This window comes from Trichoderma atroviride, chromosome 2 (genome assembly GCF_020647795.1).
Source record: "Trichoderma atroviride chromosome 2, complete sequence".
Taxonomy (NCBI): domain Eukaryota; kingdom Fungi; phylum Ascomycota; class Sordariomycetes; order Hypocreales; family Hypocreaceae; genus Trichoderma; species Trichoderma atroviride.
The window spans coordinates 696999-708304 of NC_089401.1; the positions used below are offsets into that span (position 1 = coordinate 696999).

An 11306-nucleotide genomic window follows, 5' to 3' on the forward strand; every position below is an offset into this window, starting at 1 on the left:
ACGATGAAGAACCCACCGCCCGACCGATACGCGACTGTTTTCGGCTTTAGTTTGCTCTTTGAATCCCGCGACTCGATTATTCGGCGATTAGCAGCAGGGCTGAAGAAGATACAGAGCGAGGGAGTAGACTGGAAGTTCCCAACGCCTGCGATGCAAAGCGACCAGTTTGGATATCTAGAAAATCAATTTTCCTCGGCTACCTCGGAGGAGTTGAATAACGCGATACTTTCAATAACTAAATCAGCTTCGGGCTTCTCTAACATGCCCCAATTCGGAACCCAGTCTCAAGCCAATTCTGAAGAAAAAGCTGAGCATCGGATACGAATACTTTGCCAAAACTTTGAGGGTGAATTTTTCACAGCGGACGAAGTAGAGCTATTCCTGCGTCGACTGGGTCTGGCCATCCCCCCGAACGTTGACTATGTCGATTCCGAGCTGGATCTAAACGAACTACAAGCTGCCGACGAAGCGAGCACCAAAACCAACTTTGCTAGTATTGGGCTTTCTCCTGGTAGCTCGGGCATCAGCGGAATTCAAAGCAGCAGCATGTGGCCGATGAATGGCCCCTCCGTGGGCGATTTCGGCAGCTCTCTTCGAGGAGACTCTCCAGGTCAGAATATGAAATGCACTGAGCTTAGTGACAAGACTGACCTAGATGGAGGATTAGTTTCATTTATGAATAACCACGACTTCAACCACATATGGCCTACGGGATCAAGCTGGTCCAAGACGAAAGTTTCAGTCGACGTGGGCCGATTAATAGATGGTATGTGGGCATTTGCCCTGATATCTCTCTCATGTGCTTCATTCTTTAATGTTCCTTTTTTCTAACACATTTCATTAGAATTGGTGAACGCGTCAGTTTGTCTGGGAAGGACGCCCGGTATACGACCAAAGGATGTTATCAAGGCCGTCAAAGTTGCTGCCGGCCTATCACCTGCTCATGCACCATAAACCAAGGATTCCGACAAAACAAATCTCGAATTTAGGGGCTTCATGAGCTGCTACGCAAATGATGATACTACTATTCAACGACAAGCGATTATTGTTAACGGAGCTTAAAAAAATAAAGATATGACACGGCTTTGGCGATAGAGAGAGCGGACTGGAGAAGTTGATCGAGGGACACATCAGGCTCCAGCCCATCTATTATTGATTTGTGGAGCAACGGGAGTTACGCAGGATATACCACTTGAAGTTTAAAGGCTTACGGATTTTTTTTCTCATTATATTGGCGGAAAGCGGAGTGTTCCTTTTTTTGTTCAAAACTTGATTTTTTTTCTCTCAGCTCTTACGAAACCTTATGGGGACGGACTTTCGATTTGGAAACGCAAAATCATATATGCTTTGTTTTCCCTCTGTCATTTTTACGGAAATTAATGCTGACATCCGGTGGGGGAAAACCTTTTGTCATAAGACGGAAAAGGTTATATGCAGAATTACTACTAGAGGCAATAAAAAGCCTGGGAAATATCGCATAGGGCGGCTTGTCCTTGTAACAGACATAGCTAGTTGAGAACTACAAGACAACAGGGGCTATCCCAGGTTGTCATTAAACGTACACAAGTTGAAAGAGACGCCGAGTTACCAATCCATGATTCATGGTGGATCGACGGAGTTGAAGACTATGACTCTGTTTAGAACCCAAAAAAAGGCACGCATCTTATAAACCCGCGGACCAGTGAGATGCCGCAATAGGCAGGTGATCCGCCCGCCTGGTCAGATTCAGTGGAGGAACGTCAAGCCGTTGCAATCTGCTGGTTTTGCATACTATCATGCGTGTAAGCGACTTTTTTTTTTAACTTCTATCACCGACGTCCGATACAGCCCGCCGCCTGTTGTTCTAATTCTATTTCAAGGAAAATTCGATCCAATCGTTCTTTTCGAATTTTAAACAACAGTCTCACACCCCCCTTCTTCCCGGAAGTTAAAAGAGCCGTCCGAGAAATAAAACCCCACCACGGCTCGGCGTCGCCGATAACCAGCCATTTCCCCGCAAGCCTCTTTTTTTCTGCTGCTAACGAATCAATCTCCTCAAGCAGTAATTCGTTCCTCTTACAGTTATTATACTAGTAGTTTTTACTTTGCTTCTTACTATACACATAAAACAAGACAAAAGAAAAAAAAAGACATGGAGTACCGAGAGCCGCTCGCATCGTCTGATCCGCGGACAAGGATTCAGCCTCGATTGATTATCCATGGGGGCGCGGGGAATATCCGGCGTGAGAACTACCCCTCTGAGAAATACGGTGCTTACAGGAGCGCTCTTCTTGCGATTGTGAGTGACGATAGTCTTTTTTTTTGGTGTGAAACAGTAACAAACTCTCTTTTGTATCACGAGTGAAAGTGTATACTCTATTCTTCCCCTTTTTGTATACCACTATTCATCGTATGAAGTCTCAGAAGAAAACATGTAAGACTAATGTAGAGAGATGAATTCATCATGTAGGTATCCAACACTCAACAATACATGAACTCGTCTTCACAAAAGACGCACCATCAGTCAGCATATGAAAACCACCCCATAACACAAGAGAAAGAGTCTCCCCCCTCTTCACCATGGCCCTTCAGCCCTAGAAATCGCCACCCACGCCGTCGCCCAGCTCGAAGACAACCCCCTCTTCAACAGCGGCCACGGCGCCGTCTTCACCCGCGACGGCATCAACGAGCTCGAAGCCTCCGTCATGGTCTCGCGGGGCTTCAAGAAGCGCGGCGTCGGCGTCATGGGCCTGCGGCGCGTGCGCAACCCGATCCTGCTGGCGCGCAAGATGCTCGAGCACGGCGAACAAGATCTCGCAGCGTCGTCACACGCCTCTTCTTCTCTTTTGCTGGATGTAGATGTGCCCTCTGCGCAGGGGCACACGCAGCTTCATGGCGAGACGGCGGAGAAGCTTGCTGAGCAGTATGGCCTGGAGATTGTGGAATCGGGCTACTTTTTCACGCAGCAGCGCTGGGACGAGCATGTTCGTGCGCTGGAGAGGGAGAAGCGCGGGCTTGGCTTGGGGACGTGGCATGCGGAGGAGCATCTCCCGCAGGGGACTTGCGGAGCTGTTGCGTTGGATGCGGAGGGCGTCATCTGCGCGGCCACGAGCACCGGTGGCATGACGAACAAGCTCACTGGGCGTATTGGCGATACTCCCGTCGTCGGGGCCGGATTCTGGGCTGAAGAGTGGGAGGATGAAGGTCAAGAGTCGTCAACGTGGGAGAAGCTCACAAGTCAAGTGAAGAGAGCGCAGCCGGGGATCAGTTTCGCTGGCCCGTTGAAGGGTTTGCTGGCAGATTGCTTTCCCACCCCATGGATGTACTCACCCGTCAACTTGGACCAAGAGACTCAACGTCTCAGCCTAACAAACTCCACAACTTCGACTCGGTCCATTGGTGTTTCGGGGACAGGCAACGGCGACTCCTTCCTACGCATCAACGCTGTGCGTACCGTCGCCGCCATCGCGAGATACAAGCCTTTGGCTGGCAACAAGGCGTTGTCCCAAGTGGTCGGTCTAGGAGGCGAGCTGCAGAAGAGTGCGGGCGATCGCTGGACGCGCACGGGCGAAGGAGAGGGCGGTATGATTGGCATCGAGTGCACGCTGGTGCGAGACGAAGATGGGAATGCGGTGGGCGTTCGGTCGGAACTGCTGATGGATTATAACTGCGGCGGAATGTGGAGGGCGTGGGTTGATGATGAGGGCAAGGCGGTGATGAGCGCTTGGTCGAATGGGTCTGCGGATGAGCTGTGAGTTGGATGCATAATGTTAAGTGAAAGCAATAGAGTCAAGTGAGATCAGATAGACCATCTGGGGTGAGGAGAATATCCCTATTCAATTCATTCCTTGTTATTTGTTGGATTAGAAGTGATGCAGGCCATCACCAGGCCATTCCTCCAGGAACAAATTGTACACAAGCGGCGTGAGACTGACCTCGTCTCATCTTGTCCCAGCCAGCTTTCTTCTTTTGTATATATTCGTACATGTAATCATCTCACCAACACCGACTTCTTCTTTGTTACCCAAGCAACAAGGTCCATTTACCCTGAATTCGCTTGTTCCCTTGTTTTGAAATTCCTTTGCAGACCCAGGCAGAGAGCCCATTGGTATTTCCCTCCATATCTATAATTCACGGAAAACGCCTGTGCGATGCGGTTTGCAGATTATCCATAGATATCGGTTTCCTTTCTCAGGTTTCGTTCCTCCCAGATTTTCCTTCTCCTTGTTCGTTTTCAAGTGGGTTCTCGCCCTCGATGCGTCTCTGGCGCCGCAGAGTCAACAGGGAGAGGAAACAATATAGTTGGGCGTTAAGGCCATAAAAAAAACCAAGACCAGTAAAGCCGAATAAAAGACATTTAAGAATAAAAGGCAGAGTTGAGAGGCATAAAGTCGATAAAATTCGATCTTCGTTCTTTTTGTTTCGTTTCAGGCAATATTTTCTTTCGCTCGTCGTTTACAAAGCCTGGACTTCCGAGTTCGGGGGCGGCTGGGGCATCTCCAGCTTGGTTGATCCGGCCATCATCTTTCCGAAGGCGATACCGACACCCTCAATGACGGCCAGCAGAACGGCGCAGCCAATGGCGTTGTTTCGGGCAGCCTTGACACCACCACGGAAGGCAAGGGAACCACCGGTGAAGAAACCCGCACTATGAGATGGAATGTCAGCGACAAGGAATTGTTTTCCTCAGAGAGTCGATTCAATGCATACATGATGGCGTTGTAAGGATCCTCCTTCTTGCGGATGCCCTTGACGGTGCAGTCAAAAGTTGAGAAGAGACCACCCCAGACACCGAAGTTACCGCCCAAGACAGGCGCTCGCATCTTGACGGCGGTGATGGCACCGATTCGACGCTCGCCGTAGGGAGAGTTTCGGAAACCCTTGATGCCGTGCCAGATGGTTCCACCGATGGCCTAGAGTGATAGAATGGTCAGTTTGATGTAACTAGATATAGCCCGTGCACTCAGGCATCAATGAGGCCCGCAGTGACGACGGTCTGTCAATGCCTCCATGTGGGGGTTATGGAGAGAGGCTTTTGTAACGTACACCCATGGCAAAGGCACCGCCAAAGTCATTGAGAATGACCCAAGGGCAGGGGTCGCGTCCGTGATCCATGGCTGAGGATGATTGTGAGGCACCGAGAGAGGACGATCGGGAGGTGGCGGAGGATCCGAGGCGGAAGTCGAGATGTGGTGAGAAAAAAGTTGGGTTTGCGTCGTGACGACTTTTTTGGAGTTCTGGAAAATCCGGGCCGACGGCGCTTGTTCCGTTTTCGCAGACGTGGGGCCCCAGTGGCGGAATGCGTTCCGTTAATAACGGAGTCACATGATCTGCTCGATGCGCGGGAGGATAAAAAACGGAGCCGACTAGTATCGCCGTCTTTTACGGGCACTTATATAGCCATCGTTGACCATGATAAGTTCGACTGCTCTTATCAAACCGCCAGTATACAGTCATCTAGGTCGAAAAAAAGAGTTTTGTCAAATAATAGAGTATGAGCATTTTGGAAGCTATGATGTTTAACAAAGTTCTGAGAATGCGGTCTACTTTATACGAGAACGAACAGTGTGTATACGCCCCCAGCCACATTTTCATGACCAAGGCCTTGAACAAAGATCAAGCAATGCGACAAAGATAGATTATGTAGACAAGTCATCAATCTGTTTGTAGTCTGGCCCAAGATAGACTCTCACATCCATCGAAACACGTGGCAGCCTTTACCAGATTCTCCAATTTAGGAATGCTTCCCTTGCTAGTGGCCATTCTCAGCAGCAACTCCAACTTTCAGCTCGGCTTCGGCTCTCAGAGCGGCTTCGGCTCACAGCCTTGCCTGAACCCCGGTGCGTAGCGGCGTTGATACCCCACCCGCAGCGCGGATGTGCAAACGCCAAGCTGATTATTTCGACCTCATCTATACGTCCATTAAACACGTTAGGCCAGCGTTCAGGCTCATTTGACCCCAAGTGACAACTAGAGGATATGATATGCGGGACTATTGACCAATTATGCACTTCATTGGCTTCCAGAAGGATCTTTTCGGCCGTCCGAAATAGGCAATCGGTGCATGGAATGGTGACTGCTCGTCAAGAAGGATTCACTATGCGGGTCCGCAGCGCCGGGGCCCACCGCGGCGTCTTGCCCGAAGTGGCTCGCCGAAATGGCTCTCCAAAGATGCTCCAAAGATCTTGCACTAGGTGACTGAGTATAAAGAAAGTCCTGGTGTACAATTCCATCATTCCATATCACCTCTCTTTTCACTGCTTCATCATCTTTACCTTCTTCAGAGCGCAAAATCTGCCCGTCATGCCTCTCAAAATCGCCCCGGCTACAGAGGCCGACATGGTTCGCTCCAGCGAAATTGAAAAGCGTGCCTATGGCCCCAGCGAGTCCAATGCCGTTTTCTTCCCCGGAGAGGGAATGAAGACTGAGGACCGTATTGCCATTATGATTGCGAGAAAAAACGAAGAGCCAGCTTTCCAAATGATGAAGGTTGTCGATACAGACCTGGAGGCAAAGGGCGAAGATGGCATTATTGCATGCACTCTATGGTTCATTTGGTCTGGGGACCTCAGGCCAAGCAAGCCTAAGCGCACCTGGGGACCTGGAACAAATGTAGAGGCGTGCGATGCCTTCTTTGGGGAGATGGACCGAAGATGGTGGGCCAGATTTGAAGGCAAGCCGCATGTTTGTGAGTTGCTCCCCGTGTTCTTGGGATAAGCTATAGCTGCCATGAATGATGATGCGAAGGCTAATGTCTATAGATCTCAAACTCCTTCACACCGACCCTGACCACCAGAGACGAGGCGCCGGGAGCAAATGCCTAGAGTGGGGAACTGCAGAGGCTGATAGGCTGGGGCTCGTGTCATATCTTGAGTCCTCTGAAGAAGGGCGACCATTGTATGAGAAATTTGGCTTCAAAGAGGTGGATAGAATTGTCGTGGATCTGTCGAAATGGGGCGCCTCTGCCCAGGCCAAAGCTTATCAGATGGTCCGCGAGCCGGTCTCGAATTAAATGATGCGCAGCAACAGCAAATAGTGTAAGATTCATTTCAACATAATATGGTTTATACTTGAATGGAAGCTTTGTATAGCACCTCAGTTCTGTTCCAGTTAATATATATATATCTTCAGCTATGGCATGGATTATTGCTACTACTGATGCTACTGAATGGTCCTATTTGACAGTTGGGTCATATTTTGATCTTCTTTTTTTTTTTTCGTCAATAAAGGCTCAGCGTCAATTATACCCGCTAGTGGTAGCTAAGACCTTTTTTTTTTGTCTATGCAAATGCCCCCTACAATAAAGGTAGCTAAACTATACTTGAAGGGTATGAACTTGTCAAGAGAAAGTGACAGTGTGACGAGTTCCACAATTACCTAGACAGCGAGCATAAACAACACAGCGAGCATTCTAGAATGGATGATGTTTCTACAGGGATTATCGGCAGTGCTAAGTTGAAAGCTATTATTCATGTGATTTAACAAGAGCAAGCGCGTTGATGAACTGTGACTGCCATCAAACGAAACGGCAATCGTTTCCCATATAAGCTTTGCTATTAAGCTTTTTACGTCTTTCAAAACAAAAACAAACATTGGTATAGTTTGAGTATGTTGAATTAGTTCCTGTAATCGATCAAAGTGAAACTCGAGGAGTGTGCGTAAAGGGGCGTTTAATGTCTACAGGCCATTAAGCTGCAACTTGGAATGCAATCTTCAGTGTGTCATTATTGGAAAATAGGTGGTGATAATATATTTCCATTTGTCTAGGTTGATTGCAATATACCGTTATGGTAATAAGCAAGCTACATTCACTTTCGACTGCTCTAGTCAAGACTAAAACTGCCCGGTTGAAACTGATAATTTTGGGTTGGTATACGTATATCACTGCACAGAATGTAGCCAAAACTTGAGTAGCTTCTCATAAGGGATATGAATGTCAGGAAAGAATCATCGCAGTTCGAAACCTTACAAAATAGACAAGAGTCAGGGCGGCTGAAGCTAAATAGCTTAGTACTAAGCAGGATGGTAATTCCTTTCTGTAACTACGCTGCACAACTTATATCATAGTTTCTTGTAGACTATTAAAACGGATAATGCAGTATCATAGTGACGCGAAAAAGATACATTGCTCTTCCAGCCCTTCTCACTTCTGAAGAAAACTTTCATGTCAATTATATTTCCTGTTAGTTACTGGGTGATGGTGGAATACTTCAGTTGTAGCGACCTAAGATTTGACAATTCAATGCTTTCATCCATTCAACTACCTACAAGCACCGATATGATCATTCCACAGTACGTTCTGTAGATAGACAGTCATGCTTTCCTAATGTATAGTTGTAACTTTTTAATCATGAGGTACCGACTCGAATGAGAACAACGAGACTGCCATCTCACGATCATTACGAGACAATGTTTCTCTTGCCTTGAGAGGAAGTAAACAACGTATTGTCATAACATAAAGGCGATCTTCGGGCACGTATACAATCTTCAGAGCTCTTTGAATCCAAAACACCAGCACCAGCACCAGCACCAGCACCAGCACCAACGTCGACGACGACGACGAAGAAGATGATGATGAAGACGAAGATGATGATGGCCATGATGGCCTGGGTGGCCCCCGAACCGCAGACTACCTGCTCCCCTTATCCCCCCTCCACCCTCCTCCACCTGGGCAGACGTTGTCTCCGCCATAAGCGGCGTGGTTACTGCTGATGAAGAAACCTCCCGCCCCCGTCGCCGTCTCCGGTTTCGTCCTTGGCTTCATCTCCGGTCCCGGAATTAGAAGCAGCAACAGCAACAACAACAACAGCAGAAGCAGCAGCTGAAGTGCCACTACAACTCTCGGCATCACCATCGGCATCATCATCATCATCTCTTCCTCCTCCTCTCCCTGCCAAGGCGTCCCAGCAGCAGCCTCCTCCTTTTCGGCCCCCCTGGCGGCATTTAAGGACTAAGTCGCCCCAGCCAGAGCACCTAGCTGAAGTAGGAGAGGGAAGACAAATTGGAGAGGTGAAGAGAGTAGAAAGGATGAAACAGGTAGAGGGGGAGAGAATAAGAAGATGGGAAATGGGAAATGAGGAATGTCTTGTTGAATACCGACGATCTTGCTACTTCTGCTACTTCTGCTACTTCTGCTACTTCTGCTACTGTGTTCAAGTACAAAATATTGTTCTATGGTATCATTTAAACCATATGTCTAGAATACAGATTCAATTGTCTTGCAAGCTTTTTGCTCTAGCTACCTAGGTATGCTACTGCATAAAGATATATACACAGTACTCAACAAAGTCGACACGTTGGTTATAGCTATTCTACGACAAGTAAACATAATACACACCAGCAAGTCATTCATTGACAATTGATATGCCCTTGTGGGCTCTATTTTTATTCGTCTGCTTCTACAACACACGACACTGCTGAGAGCTGGCAAGGCGGAGAAGAGGAAGAGTAGCAGCTGTTGCTGCTGTCCGTTACTTTTGCAGCTGCTGGGTCTGCTTCATCCTAGGGCCATTGGAGCTGAAAGAGACATCGAAACCTGAGAGTTTCCATTTCGCTGAAATTTCCCCCCTCATTCTCTCAACATAATTTCTTCTCGCTTCCCCCACAAACAATTGACGCCCAGTATACTACCGTCATGTACCATCCACATGTCCATTGATATATTCCACGGTGCCTAGAGTTCAACCTCAAATATGCCACCACTTCCATATACGAAAGGATTTCGCGACTTTGGGCAATGAAGGCAAGCAAACAGTTTTGACGATGTGTTCCGGCTTGAGAATGAGTTCTCAGCGCACCAAATCACAAGCGAGCAGACTTGAAGATGTTTTTGCCAGCGCAGCGAATGATTGGAATGCGAAAAGTGCTTGATGTGAAGCGAATGGTTGGTGTCCAGCAAATGGTTTAATTGTTGATGTCTTTAGAGAGAAGAAGTTGTTTATTAAGTTAAAGGAAGGAGCATTGGTGTGAATGCTGGGGCTGCTGAGGCCGCTGCTGCTGCTGAGGGTGCTGGGGCTGCTGGGGCTGCTGGGGCTGTTGCTGCTGCTGAGGCTGTTGCTGCTGAGGGGGCTGCTGGGGCGCCTCGGCAGGGAGAGGAGGAAGAGATGATGATGATGATGATGCTGATGCCGAGCGAGGTAGTGGCACTTCAGCTGCTGCTTCTGCTGTTGTTGTTGCTGCTGCTGCTTCTGGTTCCGGGGACGGGGCCGGGGACGGGGTCGTGGCTGGGGCCGGAGCTGGGGCCGGAGCTGGGGCTGGGGCCGGGGCCGGGAGGTGGAGCTGGGAGGCAGCAGGGGCGGCGGCGGCGGTGGTGGGGATAACACCGGATTGTCCCCATTTCACCCTTTTCCCCCCTATTTCCCCCTTTTCCCCGTCTCCTCTTGGGGCCGGGGATCGGGGCCGGGGCCGGAGCGACGGGAGGTTTTCTCATCAGCAGTAACCACGCCGCAATGGCGTTGGCGACGGCGGCAAGGGCGCCGAGGATGGCGCTTATGGCGACGACAACGTCTGTCCAGGTGGAGGAGGGCGGAGGGGCAGGAGCAGGGCAACTTTCAGAAATTGGACATGGAACTACCACACCCCTTTCGCCACCAGAGCGGCGGAGCTGATGTAGTCGTACAGAATGGTGCTCAGCTCGTAGTGGTAGCAGAGGGAGCTTCCGTCCGAACTGGTGGTTCCGTGCTGCGGGCTTGTACAAAAATCATCAACATCGCCATTGCCATCATCATCTTCGTCGTCGCCATTGTTACTGCTGTTGCTCCTACCGTCGTTGTTATTTTTGTTGTTGCTGTTGTTGGTGTTGGTGTTGGTGTTGGTGTTGGTCTTGTTGTTGCTATTATCCCCCACTTTCTTTCCTTCGCCTTCTCCCTCCTTAGGACTCCGGGGGCCGGCAGAACCATGACAGCCGGAGGTCGTTCTATAGAACAAAGGAGAACACCATCATCGCTGAGGGTGGACAACGGGAGCCGAGCCGGTGGTGGGTCCGGAGCTGAAAGCAGGACTTGAGCCGAAGTCAAGAGACTGCGGGATGCCGATTTGGACCATGGTTCCACCTTGACTGACTTCTTGCCGGTACTCCTTTCCGTAAAATCTCCCCAAATCCTCCTCAGACTCCAATGTACTCCAAATTTCCATCTCGTTGACATTCCGCCCCTACCCTTCTTGTATCCCCCATATGAATCCATCCGCCCATCAAGAGGCTATTCCGAAATGTCCCAGCTGCCAATACAAATTTGTCGCAACTCGCTGAGTCTGAATGATGATGACAAGCGAGTAGAGTTGAAGATATTTTCGCAGCGCAGCGAATGGTTTGAGTCCAGCAAATGATT

General features: G+C 49.2%; 5 protein-coding genes across 5 annotated transcripts; 3 read left to right on the plus strand and 2 right to left on the minus strand.

The window, feature by feature from the left end:
• The first annotated feature begins 1820 nt into the window (after nucleotides 1–1820).
• On the plus strand, nucleotides 1821–3798 carry TrAtP1_002911 (uncharacterized protein). Its single transcript, XM_014087571.2, has 2 exons — nucleotides 1821–2278; nucleotides 2450–3798. The coding sequence occupies exon 2, from the start codon at nucleotides 2685–2687 to the stop codon at nucleotides 3732–3734; it is 1050 nt and encodes a 349-aa protein (XP_013943046.2). The 5' UTR covers nucleotides 1821–2278; nucleotides 2450–2684; the 3' UTR covers nucleotides 3735–3798.
• TrAtP1_002912 (uncharacterized protein) lies at nucleotides 3799–5194 on the minus strand. Its single transcript, XM_014087572.2, has 3 exons — nucleotides 5026–5194; nucleotides 4690–4892; nucleotides 3799–4627 (listed from the first exon to the last, which is right to left on the minus strand). The coding sequence occupies exons 1-3, from the start codon at nucleotides 5092–5094 to the stop codon at nucleotides 4435–4437; spliced, it is 465 nt and encodes a 154-aa protein (XP_013943047.1). The 5' UTR covers nucleotides 5095–5194; the 3' UTR covers nucleotides 3799–4434.
• A 981-nt stretch (nucleotides 5195–6175) lies between these two features.
• TrAtP1_002913 (uncharacterized protein) lies at nucleotides 6176–7108 on the plus strand. The gene is made up of 2 exons (XM_014087357.2): nucleotides 6176–6667; nucleotides 6741–7108. Exons 1-2 carry the CDS (start codon nucleotides 6283–6285, stop codon nucleotides 6989–6991), a joined length of 636 nt encoding a protein of 211 aa, XP_013942832.2. The 5' UTR covers nucleotides 6176–6282; the 3' UTR covers nucleotides 6992–7108.
• Nucleotides 7109–8378: 1270 nt separating this feature from the next.
• Nucleotides 8379–8579, minus strand: TrAtP1_002914 (uncharacterized protein; the record flags this gene model as incomplete). Its single annotated transcript, XM_066111659.1, has 1 exon — nucleotides 8379–8579. The coding sequence occupies one exon, from the start codon at nucleotides 8577–8579 to the stop codon at nucleotides 8379–8381; it is 201 nt and encodes a 66-aa protein (XP_065967737.1).
• A 1963-nt stretch (nucleotides 8580–10542) lies between these two features.
• Nucleotides 10543–10983, plus strand: TrAtP1_002915 (uncharacterized protein; the record flags this gene model as incomplete). The annotated part of the gene is made up of 1 exon (XM_014087573.2): nucleotides 10543–10983. The coding sequence occupies one exon, from the start codon at nucleotides 10543–10545 to the stop codon at nucleotides 10981–10983; it is 441 nt and encodes a 146-aa protein (XP_013943048.2).
• Between the last annotated feature and the right edge of the window lie 323 nt (nucleotides 10984–11306).